Source organism: Protopterus annectens, chromosome 8.part0 (assembly GCF_019279795.1).
Source record: "Protopterus annectens isolate FY-2018-M chromosome 8.part0, PAN1.0, whole genome shotgun sequence".
Classification (NCBI taxonomy): domain Eukaryota; kingdom Metazoa; phylum Chordata; order Ceratodontiformes; family Protopteridae; genus Protopterus; species Protopterus annectens.
The window spans coordinates 624599733-624620345 of record NC_056741.1 but is presented as its reverse complement, the minus strand read 5'-3'; the positions used below and the strand labels follow the sequence as shown (position 1 = coordinate 624620345).

The window sequence follows — 20613 nt, the reverse complement described above, 5'->3', positions numbered from 1 at the left end:
ATTGTTTGTGCTTCTACTTACCCTAATTGGTGTCTTTCCTTTCTTTTATCTTTAGTCACCCCAATATGAAAACAACTTGTATACTTTCAGAAATCATTAATGTTTAGCCTTGAAGAAACCAGTGTTCTGTCTTGTATTTTCAGCTTGCCTCCATGGAAAAGTAAGAGGAAAAAAGAAAAATGTAATCTTCTGTTGCAGTCTGAAAGATGAGCTGAAATATTTATTGCTAAATGAAAACTTTTCATTATATTCAGTGTTCTCATATTTACTTCTTTCCACTTAGAATTAATTGGATTAAGACAAGGGTCTTAATCCAGGCATTCACCTATGCAAAAGTACGAGAAAACATATCAGTTCTACATATATTATTATCTGTGTGCTTTTACAGCCCATCATCCACCTTAACAACCCAAGATTACAACCTATTAAGTTAAACATGCTTTTATCTAGCTTTTCTAGTCTTTTTACAATGTAATGTCTACATTTCTTAATATCAAAAAAAAAAAAAAAAGAAAGAGAAGAGGAAGAAGAAAAAGAAAAAAAAGGCATCTGTTTACTTTAATAATTTTATCACTTACAAAAATAAGTAAAATACTTTACTACAACAAACATGCAATTTTTATTTTGAAAAGTATCATAGAAATACTATTAAGAAAATAAATTGTTTTGCTTACAGTTACCTTCTTTCTTCTTCCTCCCCTCCACTCAGAGTCCTTCTAAACATTAATTAAATTAAGTGAGGCAAATGCTTTTCAGTTCCTCACAAGTTTTAACAAAGTCTGCTCTTTCAATTTGTTCTCATACAGCCATATTTTCCAAATGTTATTAATGCTTTGTAGTCTCACATCTGTTCAGTAATTTCCATATTTCTCTTCTTCCTGTTCATCTTCATCTCCCAACTCCAGATTCCAGTTCAATTCTACATTGCTTCCAATTCTTATGATCATCTCCTATGCCTTTCTCTGTCTCTCAAGCATTTTCTTTGGAACACTGTTAAAGTTTTACTGGCATGGTCTCTCTGTGTTCTTTATTATCAGAAGTATGAGAAACAGAGTCCTCTTCTGCTTGATTGATCATTTTTTTGGCAAACTTTTGTATTTCCTCCTTAGCCTGTTCTGCATCAAAAATAACTTTGATCATCCAGGAAAAAAATATTCTGAAGATAGCTGGATACAGCAGCTTAAATGTCACACCTGCCTCTTGACATTCCCTGATTACTGGAATATTTTTTTCTCTTCTGCCTGCTGTACAGTGAATAATCTTTTTCCACAAAAACTCTACTGTGTCCAACTTTTAATTCTTTGCCCTTTTGCTACAGTTTTGTCAGGATCAACTCTTTTTGGTAGGTTTGTATCTTTACTAATGTGGGTCTTGGCTGCTTTCTTATAACCAGATTTTGAGCATACACACAGTGTGCCCTTTCATTTAACAGTTCCTTTTTTGGAATACCAGTTCAGTCACTTATGTGTGCCTTCATAAAATTAGTACAGTCCATTCCTTCTAGTTTCTGTGATACAGCAGAAAATCTCAAATTCCTACATGCCTTGAACTTTAATTCTACCATTTTTTGAAACATCTCTTCTTGAGCAGTCTCATACCCAGCAAGCCTCCTCTTCATTTTGACCTCTGATGGTTACACTTTTATCAGTTTGTGTGAATATCTGTTTAAAGCTTCTTCCATTTTTCCTAGTCTTGTATTATTTGAGTTGGTATACTTCAGTGTTTTGCTTCATTTTAATCAGCTCTGAGCACATTTGACTTATTTTTTCCACTAGATTACTAGAAGACTTGTCTTGCACCAAGGCTGGAGCTTGAACCACTTTTTGCTGAACTGCTTCAGAATTCTTCCCAGTCAGTGTTTTCTCTTTGCCTTTACTAATTGATTTTATTTCAAGCTGTCTTAGTTTCTTTGCAGGCAACCAGACACTGTAATTACTAGCCATTAACTGAATTTTACTCAAGCTGAGAATATCACTGGTTGTTGTTTCTTAGGTTCTTTTTTTCTCATGGGGGAGCTGAAGTTAAGCTGTTTATCAGTGTGCAGCCATCTTAGAAGAACTCTTTATTAATTTTTGTCCAAAACTTCTCTTCTGGTTGATAAAAAAATATACCTGACCCCTATATAAAATTAAGAGGACTAAAACATTTTTGCTCCATATATCTTACTACTCATATCCATAAACAACAGCTTCTAGTGTCTCAGTTTTTATATTACCTTTTTAGTGTCTTCCTACTTATCCTTAGTTGCTATAACAGAAGCCTTTTTAATCTGTACTCCTAAATACTTCATCTTATCGTCTCCTCATAAATGTACGTATTGCTGAACCAATTTATGTGTTGGTACATAATTTACAGCTATGGCCTTTGTTTTAGCTTCATTAGTTTTATATCCCAAAATGATTTGAAACCATCTCCAAATGTTACACAACATTGAAATGTTCTTATCTGGATTTATCAGGCAGAAAATAATATCTGTAGATAAAGCCAGCTTTTCCTGATTACCATGCTAATTATATCCTTGCATGTCTGAGTCCCTTGTTTTCTTTGCCAATGGCCCTAAATATAAAACAAATAACAAAAGGGAAAAAAGGACACCCCTGCCTGGTTCCTTTGCTCAGACACAGTTTTTCATGGAGGAACCCTCACACTCTAAGTCTTGCCTCCAATCATTCTTATATCCAGCTAATTAAGCTTATTATTATATCAGGGAATGCAAATGCTTCCATTGCCCTAATCATAAAATCCCAGCTTACTCTGTTGAATGCTTTCTCTGCATCAAGACCTACCAACAACAGCAGTATTTTTCATAAATTCTCCTTCCTTCTAGATCATTGTTCTATTATTGTTGTCAAATGTTTGCATCCCTTCCACAAAACCACATTAATCTATATCAATTTTTGCAATATATTTGTAATTCTTTTAGTGAGTATAGACATAAATACTTTATAATCATGGTGGAAGACTGAAATGGGTCTGTATGAAGCTGGGTGTGATGGGTCTTTACTTTCCTTAGGGAATACAACCACCACAAGTTTCTTACAAAGTGCTGATGTTTCCCCTCCTTTTAAAATACTGTTAGACAACATTTTCCAGATCTTTATCACCTTCTTCCCTCCTAACTTCCAAACTTCCACAGGAATACCATCTGTTCCTGGACTTTCCTGAAGACTGATTAAACACCATTTTTATCTCATTCCCTCCTATCTTATCTGTTAATTCTTGACCTTCATCTACCTCTAACGTTGGCATAAGTATGTCCTCCATAATTATTTCCATTTGTGCTCTTTCTTGGTTTGCAAGAAACCACTTTGTACTTTATACAAATGTTCATAAAATTTCCAGAAATATCCATAAAAACTCTATAGAATCTCTGGGTATTTTTCTTGTTATAGGCTCACTAATTTTGGCAACAACAGTTTCTATTTTCTGCTGCCTAAGTTATTGTGCTAATTTTTTGTGCTCTGGAATTATTATCAAAACTAGTTGCTTAACAGCAGTCTTTCTAAACTCATACACATTATCCAGATACTCCTTTATTTTCTCATAACCACTCTGCATTTGTGCTTCTCCTTGTTCTATGAGATTTCCCTTATTTTGCAGTACTTTAAACTTTTTGAGCCTCTCTAAGTAATTCCTGTTGCTTCTTCACCATATGTATTTCTATTTTATTTTTACCCTGTTTTTAAATTCCATGTTTCTTTTATCCCACTCACTGGCTATAACTTTGGAAGATATTTCTATCTTCCCTAATAATTATTGAATAATTTCTACTACTCTTCTTTAAATTCTTCTTTCCTCCTTTTTCTGTCAAATTCACGTGCTCGTTTCTTTCCAACTGTGCCTCCTGCAGCATTGTTATTTGGACTCTGCCTTTCATAATATAATTCAATACTCTTTTTTTTGTCTGTAGCTGTAAGGCCATTTATATTCCCAGAAAATATGGATGGCAATGTCATTATGATTAATAGCTATTGCTCCCACCTGTTATACATGACAGTTTTCCTGAATGTGTATTTCCAACGTTTGTGTTTCATGCACATGCTGTTTGGCTGGATGATCCTTTATACAGTCTTTTCTTCTCATCTCTGTTTGAACCTATGTCATGGTTTTCAAGGCGTTTTGTTTTAATGAAAACCCTCAAACTAAAAAATGCATATTAAATCCCCTGTTAACTTAAAACAAACACAGAAAACTATTTCTATTTTCAAAAAAATGAACTTTAGCCCTCCAGATAGGAACAATTGTCCCAAATCAACAGCTACACCCACAGGCATTAACTAGCCTAACATTAAGGTCAGCTGTGCTAAAACACATGCTGCAGCCTGTGTTCTTACTTACACTGTTTGCTGTGTGTTCTGTCTTCTCTCCACTCCCCTTTCAAATGTGAAAAAACAGCTTGTACACTTTCAGAAAGCATTAACTTTTAGCCCTAAGAAAATGTACACTGGCTGTCTTTAAACGAAACTAAATTGTATACTTTCCTATTAAAATCATTAATGTATTATTGATGTGAGGCAGGTTGCTGTGTTTTATTCACTTCACAGTATTTCAGACTTTATTTTTCACCAAAATTGTTTGCCATTGTACCTTTAAATTTTGCATCTCCCTCAGAAAAGAATGCTCAAAATTCTCAAGATTAATTGATGCACCTGCAGACAGCTCATCTCCATGGAAAATACTCAGTAATTCACTCAGAAAAGACTGTATAGCTGCCTTCAGCTGCAGACTTCTTGACTCCCACTGAGCATTTGCTAATGAAAAAGCTAATATCTTTGTAGATGAAAGAAACAAGATTTTTCATGGCTATAATGAAAGTCATGAAAAATCTTGTTTCTTTCATCTACAAAGATATTTGTCTTATTTTCAAAACTCAATTGATTAGAATAAAATGCACTTCTTTAAAGCTTAAGACAAGGGCATTAATCTAGACATTCATTCTTGTAAAAATTAGAGAAAATATCTTAATTCTGCAAATAATATAAGTGCTCTTTTATATACTACCCCATCCCAGCAGTCTGATATTAGAGTGTATTAAAATTTAAACTTGCTTTTGTCAAGCCTTTCTTCTCTTGTTACTCTGTACAATGTTTCTTACAACTAACAAATTAGTTGTTTACTTTAATATCTTTAACACAACAGTCACTGAAAAGACTTCTTCCACATTTAAAATATCCCTGATTACACACAACACAACACAACACTGCTTTACTGTATATAACATTCAGTTTATATCACAAAATGTTTTATACACACACTAACAAGAACAAAGTTTTTAGCTACACTTACTATTTTCCTGTTAGTGTTCTTGTAAACATTAGCAACATAAAGTAGGGTATATGCTTTACAGTCCACCTACAAGTTTAACAAAGTAAAAAACAACACAGATTTTTTCAGCCACCTTTTCTTGCAAAGCCAAATTTCACAAATGTGATTGATGATTTAAAGTCTCCCAATTATTCATCAGTTTCTGGATTGCTGGTCATCTTCTCCACCTCCCAACACCAGACTCTGGTTCAAGTCCAAGACACTCCTGATTCTTCTAGTCATCTTTTGTGCTTTTTTCTGTGTTTCAGTAATTTTCCTTTGGAATATTGGAAAACATTTCACCAGTAAAGTCTCTGTATGAACTTCACTGTCAGAAGAATGAAAAGAAGAGTCACTTTCTGCTTGCTGGGTCATTTTATATATTGGATATATCTTTTTATTTCCTCTTTAGCCTGTTCTGCATCAAAAATGCCTTTGATGCTCCAGGAAAAATACTCTAAAAACAGCTAGATAAAACAACTTGAATCTTGCACCTGCTTCTCAACATTCCTTGATTGCTGGGATAGATGTACTTCTCTTCTACCCGGGGTACTGTGAATAATCATTTTCTACAAACATTCTGCTCTCTCTGATTTTTAATACTTTGCCCGTCTGCCACATTTTGTTGGGATCAACTTTTTCTGCTGGTATGATTGCATCTTTACTAATTTAGGTTTTGACTGCTTTCTTATGGCCAGGTTTGGAGCATACATATACTTGATGTGCCCTTTAAGTTAACAAATCCTGCTGTTGAACACCAGTCCAATTGCTTATTTGTGCTTTCATAAGATTAATTCAGTCTATTCCTAGCAGTTTCCCTGGTACAGCAGAAAATATTAGGTTTTCTATGCAAACTCTTGTCTTCTAACTCTACTATTTTTTGAAACAGCTGTTCTTGAAAAGCTTCATACTCAGCCAGCTTTTTCTGCATTTCAGCTTCTGATTTTTGCAGTTTTATCTTTTCATTTGAACAGCTGGTTAAAGCTTCTTCTGTTTTTCCTGACTTTTGTTATTTGAGTTGATATATTTCCTCAATGTTTCATTTATTTTAATCACCACTGAGTAATACTGATTTATTGTTTCCTTTAAATCACTGTAAGCCATCTCTTAACCATAGTTGAAGCTTGAACTACTTTTTGCTGAAAAGTTGCAGAATCGTTCCCAGACCGTGTTTTCTCTGTACCTTTTCATGTTGATTTTCTTTTAGGTTTTTGAAACTTCTTTGCTGGCATCCAGGTAGTGTACTTACCAGTCAGTAACTGAATTTTACCCATAACACTGGTTTCAGTGCACTCCTTTTTCTCACTTTCTGATTTTACACTGATAGAGCTGAATTCAAGCTGTTGATCACTGTGCAGCTATCTTAGAACTCAATATTTCTATAGTGTTGAGAAGATATGCCTGGGTACTTAATCAAAAGTTTGTGAACAGTTGTTTTTCTTTCGGCTTTTCCCGGTTAGGGGTCACCACAGTGGAACTCCTGTCTGCTAATGATTGGCAGTAGATTTTCACGGTGCCGAGGTGCCAGCTTGATGCCCAACCTTCAACGAAGGCACGCCTATTCACACATGTCTTTCGAACACTACTCGACCACAGGGAGGACATGCAGACTCCACACAGAAGGCGCTCCAGCCGAGAATCGAACGGGAGAACCTCTTGCTGTGAGGTGACAATGCTATCACTGCACCACCGTGGCTTGGAGCGAACAAGGAAAAGTCTGAAGTCATTAATTAACTTTACATAAGCAGGTATTGTTTGGTTCTTTTCTGGAAACAAAATGCAAAAAAAGATATGGCTGTAAGGTTAAAAAAAAAAAAGACAGACCAGTACTACTACATAATGACTAGCTAGCATTCCTTACCTTCTCCCCAGGTCAATATCTCAACAATTTTTTTCTAAAAATATCCCTCAGCATTTCAGTTTTCCATAAGATTGTTCTGGACTCCTGAGTATTAAAATTGGTACAGGGGGGGTTACAAATTACAATGGGTACAAAAACCTCCTTTCAGGGGAGTAATTCCCCACCCTCCACACCATACAGAATGATTTTTCCCTCAGGTTCTTCAGTTTTTACACACTCAGGGAATCGTAGAACCTGTATCTTTAAGTCAAAAGTGTAATGGCTTATATTAATGAATGTTTCTGGTACCAGAAATGAGGCTTCTTGGAGACCAGTACTTGATCTTTCATTTCTGAATATGTATTCAAAAGTTCCAAAGTTCAAATTGTTGACCTTACAGAAACTGTTACCTCTCATTCCTCACATGAGTTACTTGGTAACTCTATACATAAAAGAAGCTTACTATCATATCCCCGTGGCTATAGGCCTCAGGAAATTTCTAAGGCTTTCTGTTTCTGGGTCACATTACCAGTTCTCTACATTACCCTTTAGTTTGTATACAGCTCCAAGCCTATTCACAAAATGTTTGCTTTTTGCAGGCTGAATGGCGTTCACATCTTTCCTTATTTAGAATTTTTTTTTTTATCTTTGCAGAATCCAAGTCCAGATTTCATGAGTTATGGGTTATGTCTCTTTTCACCAGTCTGGGTTTCCAGAAAAATATTGCAAAACCCTCCTTGACTCTGTCTCACAGGATTGTGTTTCTGGTGTTCCTTATAGATTCTTCTTTTCAAAAGGTCTTTTTAACACAAAACAAGGTTGGTCTTTGTCTGGGATGTTTCCTGAACCTATCCAATCAGTCTCACACTTCTGTAGGAAAATGTCTCAGGATCTTAGGGTTCATGGCTTCAATGATTCTCATGATGCCTCTTACCAGATTACATTAGAGAGACATTAAAAAAGCATAGACCCAGCATTTGCATTCTCTGGAATATCAAATTCAGTTTTGGAGCTTTAAAAAGGGAACTACATTGGTTGAGACAACATATTCCACTAAACCTAGGTCTTTCCTTCTCTCCTCAGACCCCAAACCAATCTCTCACAACAAAGCCATCCAGTTTTGCTTTGGGAGCAATTTCCACAGGGTAAAGGTACAAGGTCTGTGGAATCCTTCAGACAGACCAAAATACATTAAATGAAAAGAGGAATTGGCTGTGATCCATGCCCTTGAAGTCTCTCCATCACCTTTGGTCTCCAGGACCTCTTTTAGTGATAACAGACAATACCACAGTCGTTTAGTATATTAAAAAGCATGGAGTGCTATAACTCTTATGCAGGCGGCATTGGTGGCTTGGGAGTTAGCTCTTCAGCATTTCTTAACCTTCCAAGTATCTTTCATTCTGTCAAAGCAAAAGGTAGTGTCAGACTAACTGAGAAGGACCAGGACACACCATTACAAATGGAAATTGAATAAGGGGGAATTGCAGGAATTGATCCAGTTATGGGGAACACCTCAAATAGATCTGTTTGCCTCCTTTCAAAACAGACAGCTAAACACATTTGGTTGCAGGGCTTGTTTTAAACAAGTGTGGAAGACATATACTTTTTCATTCTATTAGAAGGGAATGTTCCTTTATGGGATACCACCCTTTCTGCTGATATCTAGGGTAAATTTTAAGATTCAAAAGAATGGCCAAAAATAATTGTGGTGACTCCCTTTTGGCCCAGACAACATTGGTTCTCCTTTCTAGTGGATTTGGTCAGTGGCAGTTACCACAAGCTTCCTCACAAACTGGATCTGGATCTACTCACACAAGACGGGGAATTTGACACACCCTACTTCAACGGACTGCCTGGATTATTCAATTTTAATACCTTTTAGGTACTTATTTCATGAGGATATGCAGCAGGTACTAAAGGAGACAATGAAGCCTTCTACTAGATAATATTATGTTAGTTGGTGCCTAATAATATTCAGGCACCATCAGGGATTTTGTATCACTGATGCCGAAATATTTGTGTGAGTTACTTGTCTCAGGCCTCACTTATTCCTCTGTAAAGGTTATTCTTATGGCCATTTCAGAATGTCTGCCCCTAGATCTTGGGTGTCCATTGTGAACACTTTCTGAAAGGAGTTTTATACCTGAAACCTCCCTGTAAACAGGTTGCTCCTCTCTGGGTTCTTAACTATGTGCTGAAGAAATTGACTATGTCACCTTTTGAACCTGTTCTTTAACATGATTTAAGATTCTTGACTTTGGAAACTATACTCATGATTGCTCCGACATCTGCAAGAAAAGTACCTAAGTTTCAAGCTCTCATTGGTGGTTGAACCCTATTCGATTTCCATAGGATAGGGTCTTCTTAAGAACAAACACCTCATTTATGCCCAAAGTGGTTTTAGAATTCATTTTGAATCAAGCCATCAATTTCCCAGTTTTCTACCCCGAACATAAAAATCCAGAAGAACAGATTCTGCATACTCTGGACATATACAGGCAGCTCAGGCACTATCCTGACAGAACAAATACTCTTAAAAAATCTGATCAGCTATTTATTTCTCATCAAGGGGTAAAAAGGGGGCACCCTAGGTCTAAACAGACAATTTCCAAGTGTTTGCCCTCAACTGTTGTTTTTTTGTTATTCCAACCATGGCAAATCCATTCCAGCCAGTATGAAGGCACATCCTACTAAAGCCTTACATTCTTTGGTAGCATATTGGAAAGGCGTGGACTCTAAAAACATTGTAGAGGCAGCTACCTATTTCTCTGTATATAGTTTTACAAAAGCATTACTTACTGGAGTAATTTTTTTGGTCCAGGTCAGTCTACTTGGACCATTCTTCAGGGGCTTCTGGATCCATATTCATCCTCCTCCCAGGATGGATATTTTTTGGTATTCAACCCTTATAGCCTAAGGGCTACCACAGCAGTGGGAGTGATGAACATAGTACAGTTGTGTAAGTTGCACTTGTCCAAAACAGTAGTTCGAATTCCTCAAAGCTACAGTAGTCACACCCATTTTCCGTCCAGTACTCCTGTATGTAGTTGTAGTTGAGATATAAAGTGGGGTTGTGTTTGGTTTCTACTTCAATGTACTATTGTTAATCCTCCATCCATCCACAACCCCTTTTTCCTATTTTTGCGTTTGAGGTTGGGGTGTCTGTTCAACAGCAATAATCATAAAGCCAAGGTTCATACTACCACATGGCCAGACCTGCCATGGTTGTTTTTCCATATCACACACACACACGCACACACACACACGCACACACACACACACACGCACACACACACACACACACACACACACACACACACACACACACACACACGCACACACACACACAAACATAAGCTCACACCTATGGCCAAATCAGAGAATCCAATCCACCTTCTGCATGTCTTGGGAATGTGATAAAGCACCCAGAGAAAACTCATGCAAACACAAGGACGAAATGCAGACTTCACACAGAAGACATTAATATTTTGTTATTTTCTTCTTATTGTATAGGTAAGAAAGTTCAGATTAGCCAATCAGCAGTCAGAGTGAAGGGGTTGGGGAGAGCCAAAACTTTTTGAAGTTAGCCAATCTTTGTTTCCTGGGCAGGAAACAACCCATGTAGCCTAAGGGCTGTTGCAGCAGTGCCCAATTCAAACATCTACTGTTATGGGTAAGTGCAACTTGTACAGCTGTATTTTTTCCAGTGTTCCAGAGTCTAACGCTGGAGCATGTCTGCAGACAATGTAGTATTATCCATTTATATTTGACTTTAAGGAGATAAATGGAATTACCCAGCAAACCCAAACCTGAGGGACATTTTAAGCTCTCTTTCATTATGGAATATTGGGAGAAAAAATGTGGCACTGTGTGGCCTCTGCCAGGCTGTTTTAAGAATCATCAAGGAACTGACTAAAGACAATTTCTTTATAATTTACACAATTAGTGAGGGATAAAACAGCAATGGTCTCTAGGTAGAATATTTAATGGGACAGAGTGTTTAAGACAGGGTTTTGAGACGTCATCTTTTGGGTCATTGACATTCATGTGCTGCTGATTGGACTGATTTGTCTTGTCAGCAGCATGTGTATATTAAAAGCTGAGGTGAGGATCCAAACAAATTTGGCATTAAATATGAAAATCTTTCATGTATGCAGGAAAATGTATTTAGTTATTGTTTATTGCAGGATTTCACTCTGATGTATGTTTCTGAAACTTAAGTTTTGGCAGTTTAAATGCAATCTGCAGCAGGTGTATAATAACCATTTCCCTTTTTTGCCATTTACTTTAGGCCTTACATGTCAGTAGGCACCTTGCGGGATCAAGTGATTTATCCAGACACAGTAGATGACATGCACCAAAAGGGATTTGATGACAAGGATTTGCAAGATATCCTCAATATTGTAAACCTAAACTACATTGTGCAGCGAGAGGGAGGTAGGAGATCTTTATTGTAGTATGATTTTTTTTAATGTCTGAACCAAGGAAATATAGCATGTAAGGCCTAATAGTTGTTGGCAGGGAATCAGAAGTGAAGGGATATGTAGTAAATAAAAAGCATATAAGAGATAATTGTTTTTGAACAATTTGAAACAATTTGCTTGTATCAGCACATTTTTCCTGTTTAAAAAAACGGTCTACACTAAGAACTTTAAAACATATGCCTTTTGGCAAAAGGGAAGATGAGTTCATGAGTCAAGTGTCATACAAATTCAGAGAAACTCAAACAATGAATCACACAGCCACCTGCATGCACATGTGACCGGCATTTCTTGGCTGGGTCCATTGCTTGCAGAGTATTTCATTAGGATGAGTCATTTATTTGCTGAAGTCAAGACTGTAAACTTCCTGGCATTCATCCAAATATTTTTACTTGTTAAGGACTTGCATTAGCAGAGCCAAGAGATAATTTCCTGGTCTTCTAGAGAACAGGTATAGCTCTTCTGTGCCCGATGGCTTGAGGGATGCACAGTAATAATGTAGGAATTTGGCTGTAGTGAGGTAGTATGATGGTCTAAAAGACAGAAACTTCCTGCACTTGGAAGAGCAGATGGCTATTTGGAAAGTAAAGCAAAACAGTGTGTAGCAAATGTCCCAGTGTTGTTTTTAACAGTAACTGTTTTTTTTTTTCTGCTCTTAGGTTAATGACCGAAAACATGATTATAGGAATTCATGTTCAGACCACAGTTATGCTAGTAATAATGATAAATGTGTTGAGCAGTTTGTTAATAAGAAGAGGCATTCAGGAAAAAAAAAACAGATTTATATTAAATATTTCAAATTGCTTTGTGCAGTTGTGAAGACTGTTGTACGTTTACATATTTTTGTGATTCTGCTTCTGTTTTTGCCCACATTCCAAGGAGTCTGGAAACCAAGCAGACTAGTGTTAAATAATTTGTTATAATAAATTATAATAGTGGCAATGCAAGAATATGTAATCAACCCAGTATTGAGAGAGAGAGAATGAACAAGCTGGAAAGAAATGCATTCTATACATTGTTTTCTACTAGCTGTGTGTACCGCATAATATTTTACTGACTAGAAGATGGAAGAAGCAGATATGTGGCTGGCCTTTTGTATTCGTATTAATGTGAATTTACTTAATGTGACTGCATACCTCTCAGCCTGTTAGAGCAAGAAATCTGTACTAAAACCTAAAATCATGGGGGAACAAAGGCCCAGAAATAGGGACAGATTTTAGCCACTTTCTCTAACGTTTATAACATGAGTTGTGTTAACATGCATTTTTCTGAAGGATACAAAGTCTGATACTCAAATGTTTATCATTATTTAGTGACTTCAGTCCTCAGTGGTTTGCTAGAAAACCACAAATTTTATGAGGAAAAAAACAAAAATATGAGGCAAATATCTGGAAATTCTGTGATATTCTGGACAATTGAGAGGTATGTGTGACTGACATGCTGTCAGGATGAGTGATGTACCTATTGTTAGTGAAGCTTTGGACTTCAGCCAAATTTTGGTAGAATTGTTGTCAGAAAGTTGTAAACAGTGTCTCAGTTTCAGAAATTTGATAGCTTAATTACTTTTAAATGTATGAGCTGGTAGACTGCTATCACTGAAAATCTCTAGTCTCATCATTGTTAGCTGGCATTTCAAGTGTAGTATTTTCACATCGTATCTTTTATCTGTCTATATAGTTCAGTTGCTGCTGTCTTTAAATGTAGTTCTTATTAATTCCACTGCTTTCTAGAAGGACGTGAAGGCTGTATTTATTTATGATTATTTACCAGGGCTGTTGACTGATGCTAAAAGGACCCTTTTCAGTAACAGTCTGTAAGTTACGTCAAAACAAAACCAGTCCAAGAACAATACAAGATAAGCTGACGAATATGCTTAAATCTTAACTCAGGATCTCTAAGTGCCCAGCTTTGTAATTCAGCAGTCATTACAGTGCAGTTTACCTATATTGATGGGGAGATCCTGAGATGTGTACCAATGTAGGTAAATATATTGAGATACATGGTGACTATTACACCCTCCTTGAGCAAAAGGGGAATTTCTTTGTTTGTGCGAAATGTGAATAATTTATTTTTTAATCATCTCATGTGCTTGCTCAAAGAGTATGCACTTACTTCAGTAAAATCAGAGAACTTTAGATTTAAAAAAGTTCCCCCTTATTCCCAAGGATGCGTGATCTTGGAGTTAGTATATTTAGAGATGTGGCAGAGTGAGTGCAATTTTGATGAAACCTGGTGCAGAATTTGGAGGTGCGGTGTTAAAATATAGAGCTGTATAGTTATAACTAAATCTGTTTTACCCATTGTTTGTTAAAGGTATCTGTTTATCCACACACAAACACACACACACACACACACACACACACACGTGTGCACATGTATCTTTATTTATTTGTTAACCTGTTAGCACACTAGGCAGAAGTGTATGTTTTAGGTGGTAACCCAGGAAGACTGTTCTGACTAAGTGACTTCCTTAGAGTGTCACTATGCAGATGGGTATGGAGGAAGTTAAGTTCTGGAGTACTGGATGAAGTCTGTTATCAACTCACAGCCTTATCCCTCTTAGTTATACTGCTAGACTGCCTCCACTGTTTGAGACTTTGTTTACTTCATCCAGATGACCTGTATGACTCCTGGTTGTTCTCCAGTCTAAATTATTCCTAAACTACCTCTCCTGTGTACACATACATGGCCATGACCATCTCTTCTTTCTTAGTTTTTCTGTCTTCTACTGTTCTTATGACAGAATGCATATAATTATATCTGACCCAATGTACTCCACCTAGTGCTGAATATGTTGCTACAAAATGTGCTTGTTTATTTCATAATTATCTGCTTCATTTATCCTTACTTTGTATGTAATGTGCTGCATATATTACTTCAGCATTCTGTATATTGTATAATAGTATAAATAGTTCTCATGGAGCTTTGTATATAATGCTGCTGAATGCAGGGATGGACTTTGGTCAACTGGTGCACTAGGCAAAAGGTATCCGCAGTGCCCCTCAACACCACAATGTGCCTCCATCCTGGTCTACCTACACTATCCAGATTACTGGATAAGTGCCCCTGCTACAGCAGCGCCCTAGGCGGACGCCTAATTGGCCTATGCCTAGGGCTGGCTATGGCTGAATGTTACCTGAGTGTTCTGTATGTTGTATATGTACTGCAGTTATAATTTCTTGTGGAGCTTTTCTCCTTGGGCCTCTGCTGAAAAGTGGTTTGTTTGCTCAGTCAGACTTTCCCGGTAAACAAATGGAAATAAATAACTATTTGACCTTTGGGCTATTGTGAGATCTTATAGTAGAACAGTAATTTAGAAAGAGGCACACATGGAAAGTACAGCTGTGCAGTATGCTCATTATAACTTTAGATAATACGAGTAGCAGAATCATTGTAGCAGGAAGCTAAGTATAAATAATTTGGCATTAGAAATGAACTGGAGCAGACTTAGCTTTTGCTGAGATATGTTCAGCTGTTGGTCATCTCCTATGGAACATGGTTGCAGTCTTACTTCATGGGCATTAGAGGGCAACGAGCTACAGTGTAAAAGACTGCACTCGCTGCACACTGATATACACCAATGAATGTTTTGTAGCAAGCTAAAGAAGCCATAAAAAGGGAAAAAAGATAGTAAATGTATATGTAAATAGTTTAAAAAAGAAAATATTAAAGACATAATTATATTGAGTTATGGATAAATGTAAACATGTGTATGCATGTACAGACACACATATTGTGTGTGTATGTACATATACACACACACACACACACATATCTATATATATATATATATATATATATATATATATATATATATACCTGTATCTATATCTATGGGTCTACTTGACATTACTGAAATGCCATTAGACTAACGTTCAAATCACCGAGATGACAACGCCGAAAATCCAAAACGCTGAAACCCTACATAGCTAACTGCCAAAGAAATGACCCAGTAACATTCAACGTACCTCTCACTTAATGCACCGACAAAACCAAAAACTCATCCCAAGTAAGGATTGCCCTGTTAAATAAAATGCACTAAAACTGCTACCAAACTCTCTTCTTGACCCTGCCCACAAAGCAATAGCCGCTTGAAAATAAAAATCCTACTGAATATTCATTAGAGATTTGTTAAATCAAAAATTACAAGCACTTTAGTTTAAAATGTTACATTTTTGCAGGAGGGCTGTGCCCCCCCCAAAACCCTGCAAATTAAATATACCAACTCCACGATCGCACTACAGTGCAGAAATGAGTGAATTTCCTGTTCTCCTCTGCTTGGAGTTGGCATTTAAATCGTTCAGTCATCTGAACATTGGCATAGTGAAGTTTCAGTTATATGAAACTTCGCTCTTTTGGTCTCTGTGATTTGAAATTCGGTGTACTAACATTTTGGTAATGTCAAGTACACCCATATATATATATATATATATATATATATATATATATATATATATATATATATATATATATTATAGACAGTAAATCAAAATAACCCTCAGAAGTTTTGGGCAGGTTTAAATAATCTACTACATCCTGGACAAACTTCAACCCCAATCCCTGCTGCTACTATTGATAAAACCCCTGAAGATGTTTCTGATAGTTTTAACCAATTCTTTACTGAGACAATTCAAGCCCTAGCTAGCCAACTACCTCCTAGCTCCCCTGGTCCTGAAAGTAGCACCCCTAGAAACCTACTTGCGTTCAGCTTCCAACCAGTCGCCACTTCACTTATCCGTGCCTTGATCAAAAAATTAAAACCCACTACACTTTCTGCTGATCAACTCCCTGCCGAGTACCTACAAAAATCAGCTGATGCTATTGCTTACCCCATCTCAATACTAATCAATCGAACCATAGTAGAAGCTAAAATTCCCACCATCTGGAAAATATCCTATGTAATCCCACTTCACAAAGGAGGCAGCTCTACTGAATTCTCCAATTATAGGCCAATAGCTATACTCTCTCCACTTGCAAAGATTATGGAAAAATGTATTCATAGACAACTCATGCACCACCTAATCCAAAATCGCCTTATGGCAGACACTCAGCATGGCTTCCATCCTCATCACAGCACTACTTCAGCCCTCCTAGCCTTTACTAACACCATAAACCATAATCGCAACAATAATTATATATCCTCAGCCCTCTTTTTGGATCTTTCCAAGGCATTCGATATGGTTGATCACCAACTTTTAATCCACACCCTGCAAACATTCTGTCTAGATACTGGAGCCCTCCAATGGTTTCAATCCTGCCTGAATGGTCAACAGCAGGCTGTCCTCTGGCAGAACAAACTCTCTAACCTTCTACCTAACACCCTCGGAGTACCACAAGGCTCTATACTAGGGCCCTTGCTGTTCTCCATCTTCATTAACGACCTTTATACCGTCATCCCAAAAGTCAGCTGTATCCAGTATACTGATGACTCTACTCTGATTTGCTCAGCCACATCTCCAGTAGAGTTATGGTCAGCTACCCAGACCACCTTTAATACAATAGAAAACTGGCTTTCTGAACAACGTCTGATCCTAAATCCCAAAAAAACTAAAATGCTGTTATTTTCACCAATACGTAGGTCTACCGCTTTCACCTTTGCCATAAAATCAAATGATGGCACAATAATCTCCCCTGACCCATCTACAAAACTATTAGGTGTCATCATAGACAATAATCTCAAATTTGATCTACATGTTAACCAAACTATCAAAACCATCAGTAAAAAACTAGGGTCACTTTACAGAATAAAAGCCTTCCTAACCCCATTGCCATAGCTCGCTCTCACCTTCTTTCAACCCTTCTGTATGCATCCCCTCTACTCTTGAATTTGAACAAGACTGTCCTTAACAAACTCTCAACTTGCTACAACCACATTGCCAGGTTTGCCACTGGGCTGCCTTTTAGGGCACATCATTGCATCAATCTAAATCAGCTTGGTTGGCTTGAACTACCTAGCCTAATCCAGTATAACCAACTGATTATGGCCTATAAAATCCTCTATAATCCGGACAATACTCCTGCACTTAAAAATATTATCACCCCCTATAACAATACTAGACCGCTTCGATCCTCTAACAAACTACTAATTCAGACTAGCAAAATTAATAACACAGCCGGTGATTCTCTCTTTGCAAACTCTGTAAGTAGATCCTGGAACTCTCTTCCAGCTGATATTACCTTACTTTCCACCTTAGGTCAATTTAAAACTAGACTCAAACAACATTTGTCACTTAACTGGCTATGTCAATGTATCAAGCCTGGCTAACTCGAATGTGTAAAAATCTGTTAACCAGTTTACTGTGTAATTGAATTTAATCCTGACTTGTGCTCAGGACTAACTGTAACCTGTGGAACTTGTTTAACTTGCTTACTTATGTAATCTCTGTAAATAGTCTGTTTGTAATATGTAATGCTGGTATTATGTAATGCTGTATCTCCTTACCCTTGAGTTTTCTCCCGGCCTCCGCTGAAAATGGACATGTATCCAGTCGGACTATCCCGGTCAACAAATGTAAAATAAAAAAAAAAAAATATATATATATATATATATATATATATATATATACACACACACACACACACACAGCCTATAACTGCAAAGTACCTTGCTAAGGTAAGGGAAAACTGCTCTTGTACTTTAAAAAAAGCACCAAACCAGGCATTTCCAAGGGTCAGCTTCCAGTGATTTCCCCTGTCCACCTGGTGAATCTGGACATACTGGGGAAATGCAGCAATTGCCAGCATTACAACCTGTGAGAGATGCACTTACATAGCCAAACTGGAAGCAAAGCTCTCTCCACCCAAGATTGTGCTAGACAGTCAAGAGGAGAAGGTTAACACCCACACTACACCTCAAGCAACTCATAGCACTTCTAAACCCACACCACCAACACCCACACATAGCAGCACTAAACCCACATATGCGGAGGCCCTTAACAGTAACCTGCCCAAGCAACAAGGACCTCTGAAGCTGAAACACAAACAAACACCAATCACAACCAAAGTGTCACATAGCTCACAACACCAGTGTGCCACCGAACAACAGCCCCTAAGGCAAGACAACGTACCCAACACTTTAGTCATAGGTGACTCTATAGTCAGGTACACTGATGTCCCACTTACCAGGCTGAACAAATAGAAAATTACAGTCAGCTGCCTGTCGGCTACCAGGATCTGCCACATAATGCATGCAGTCAAGTCACTCCACCGCAAGTACAAATATGACTCCGTTATTGTCCATGTTGGAGTGAATGACTTGAGACATACATCCCTGGACTACATGAAAAGAAGCACGGAAGAGCTCTCAGATCATGTGGCCCAGACAGGTATGACCCTAGCATCCCTGAGTAGCCCAGAATGGTACTACAGTATAAGGACAAAATAATTGACTTCAGCAATTGGCTAAATTTCTGGTGTCATTGAAAGAGGATCCAGTATCTGTCTGCCTGGGACGACATGATCGACAGACCACGATGCTTTGCCAGAGATGGTCTGCACCTGTTGCCCCTGGGATTCAGGTTACTGGCTAAGGCTCTTGCCACCCCTATAGTGCCTTTTTTAGGCAAGGTTCAAAGGACAAAACCACCACTGTAACAGGTACAAGCATGCAAAATCACAAGGTAATGCTACTCCATCCTAGAAGTCTAAACCTCAAAATGCACTCTCTCGAGGCACTCCTAACATTGATATCTGTGTAGTAACCGAGACCTTGTTCAAGGCTCCATAGAGCACCCCTGCAATACCAGGCTACAACTCTTACCACACTTTTTGGCCACCAAACCAGGACCGAAACACTAAAGGATATTCACACCACCAGGCTAGTTGCCCAACACAATGTGTCTGAAATTCTCCAGGTGCAACTAACACTGGGTAAGACTGCAATCCAAACTGTAGCTTGCTACAGATACCCCACCATGCCCCAAGATTCTCACTACACCTTTCTAAACATACTGGAAAATATTAAGACACAACCAAACACCCTAATACTGGGTGATTTCAACTACCATGCCATTAACTGGGAAAACTACTCGTGTACTAATATCTTTGCCCAACGGTTCTTGGAATTCATAAATTCCAACGCCCTGGATCAGCTAATCCGTAGTCCCACCAGGGGTTCCAATGTCCGAGACCTGGTCATTACCAACATGGGGAATTGATGCTCCACACCTACAGTCACTCCCCTCGTTGGTCAGGTCTGACCATAAGCTAATCACCCTTGACATCCACTTCCTACCCCCACCCCCCAGTAAGGAAACCTCAGTAAAAAACTTCTCCATAACCAACTTCATGCTACTCAAGTCAGAAGTGACAAACTTCATGACACCCATGCAGATGGGAACTGAAAGTTTGACTGCTGAATCCTACACTAAGGCACTGTACGAGCACATCCAGTCATGCATGAATTGTGCCATCCCAAATAGAACCAAGACGCTGTCCTCCAAATAAAAGGAAGCCAATCTGGTGGTGCCCTGCCATAAACAAACTTTACAACAGAAGGAAGAAACTGTTGCAGAAAAGAGGAAAATTCCAGGATGCAAAAAACTCCCTTACCAGCCTCAGTAAGAAGCTGGAATCCCTCGTAAAGTCCTCCAAAGCAAGTTACGAAAATAAAATTGCCAAAGATTCCAAAGACGACCACAAGGCATTCTATAGCTACATCAAGAATCTAAATGGCAATGCTCAGATTTGCTCTGAGTTACAACAGAATGGCATTAAATATACTGATCCCAACGATATTGTCAATATCCTGGCAGATCGATTCAGTGCCAACTTCACCCCCCCTCTCACTCCCTAAAGGGCCCATCTCAATACCGAAAGATTGCCAAATTCTGGTAATCACAGCCACACAGGTAAAAACCGCACTCTCCAAACCTAAGAATACAGCATCCATGGGACCTGACGACATCCTGGGCTGTGTACTACATGAACTACAAAATGAACTGGCACCTCACCTAAGTGTCATGATTAATCATAGCCTCACCTCAGGCT

General features: G+C 38.0%; 1 protein-coding gene across 1 annotated transcript in view; it reads left to right on the top strand.

Moving 5' to 3' along the window:
* Positions 1 to 20613, top strand: part of ABCD1 (ATP binding cassette subfamily D member 1) — a 1029542-nt gene that overhangs the window by 594203 nt on the left and 414726 nt on the right. Inside the window, exon 7 of the mRNA XM_044080111.1 lies at positions 11436 to 11581. Coding sequence (XP_043936046.1) covers positions 11436 to 11581 — 146 coding nt within the window. The remainder of the gene's footprint in view (positions 1 to 11435; positions 11582 to 20613) is intronic.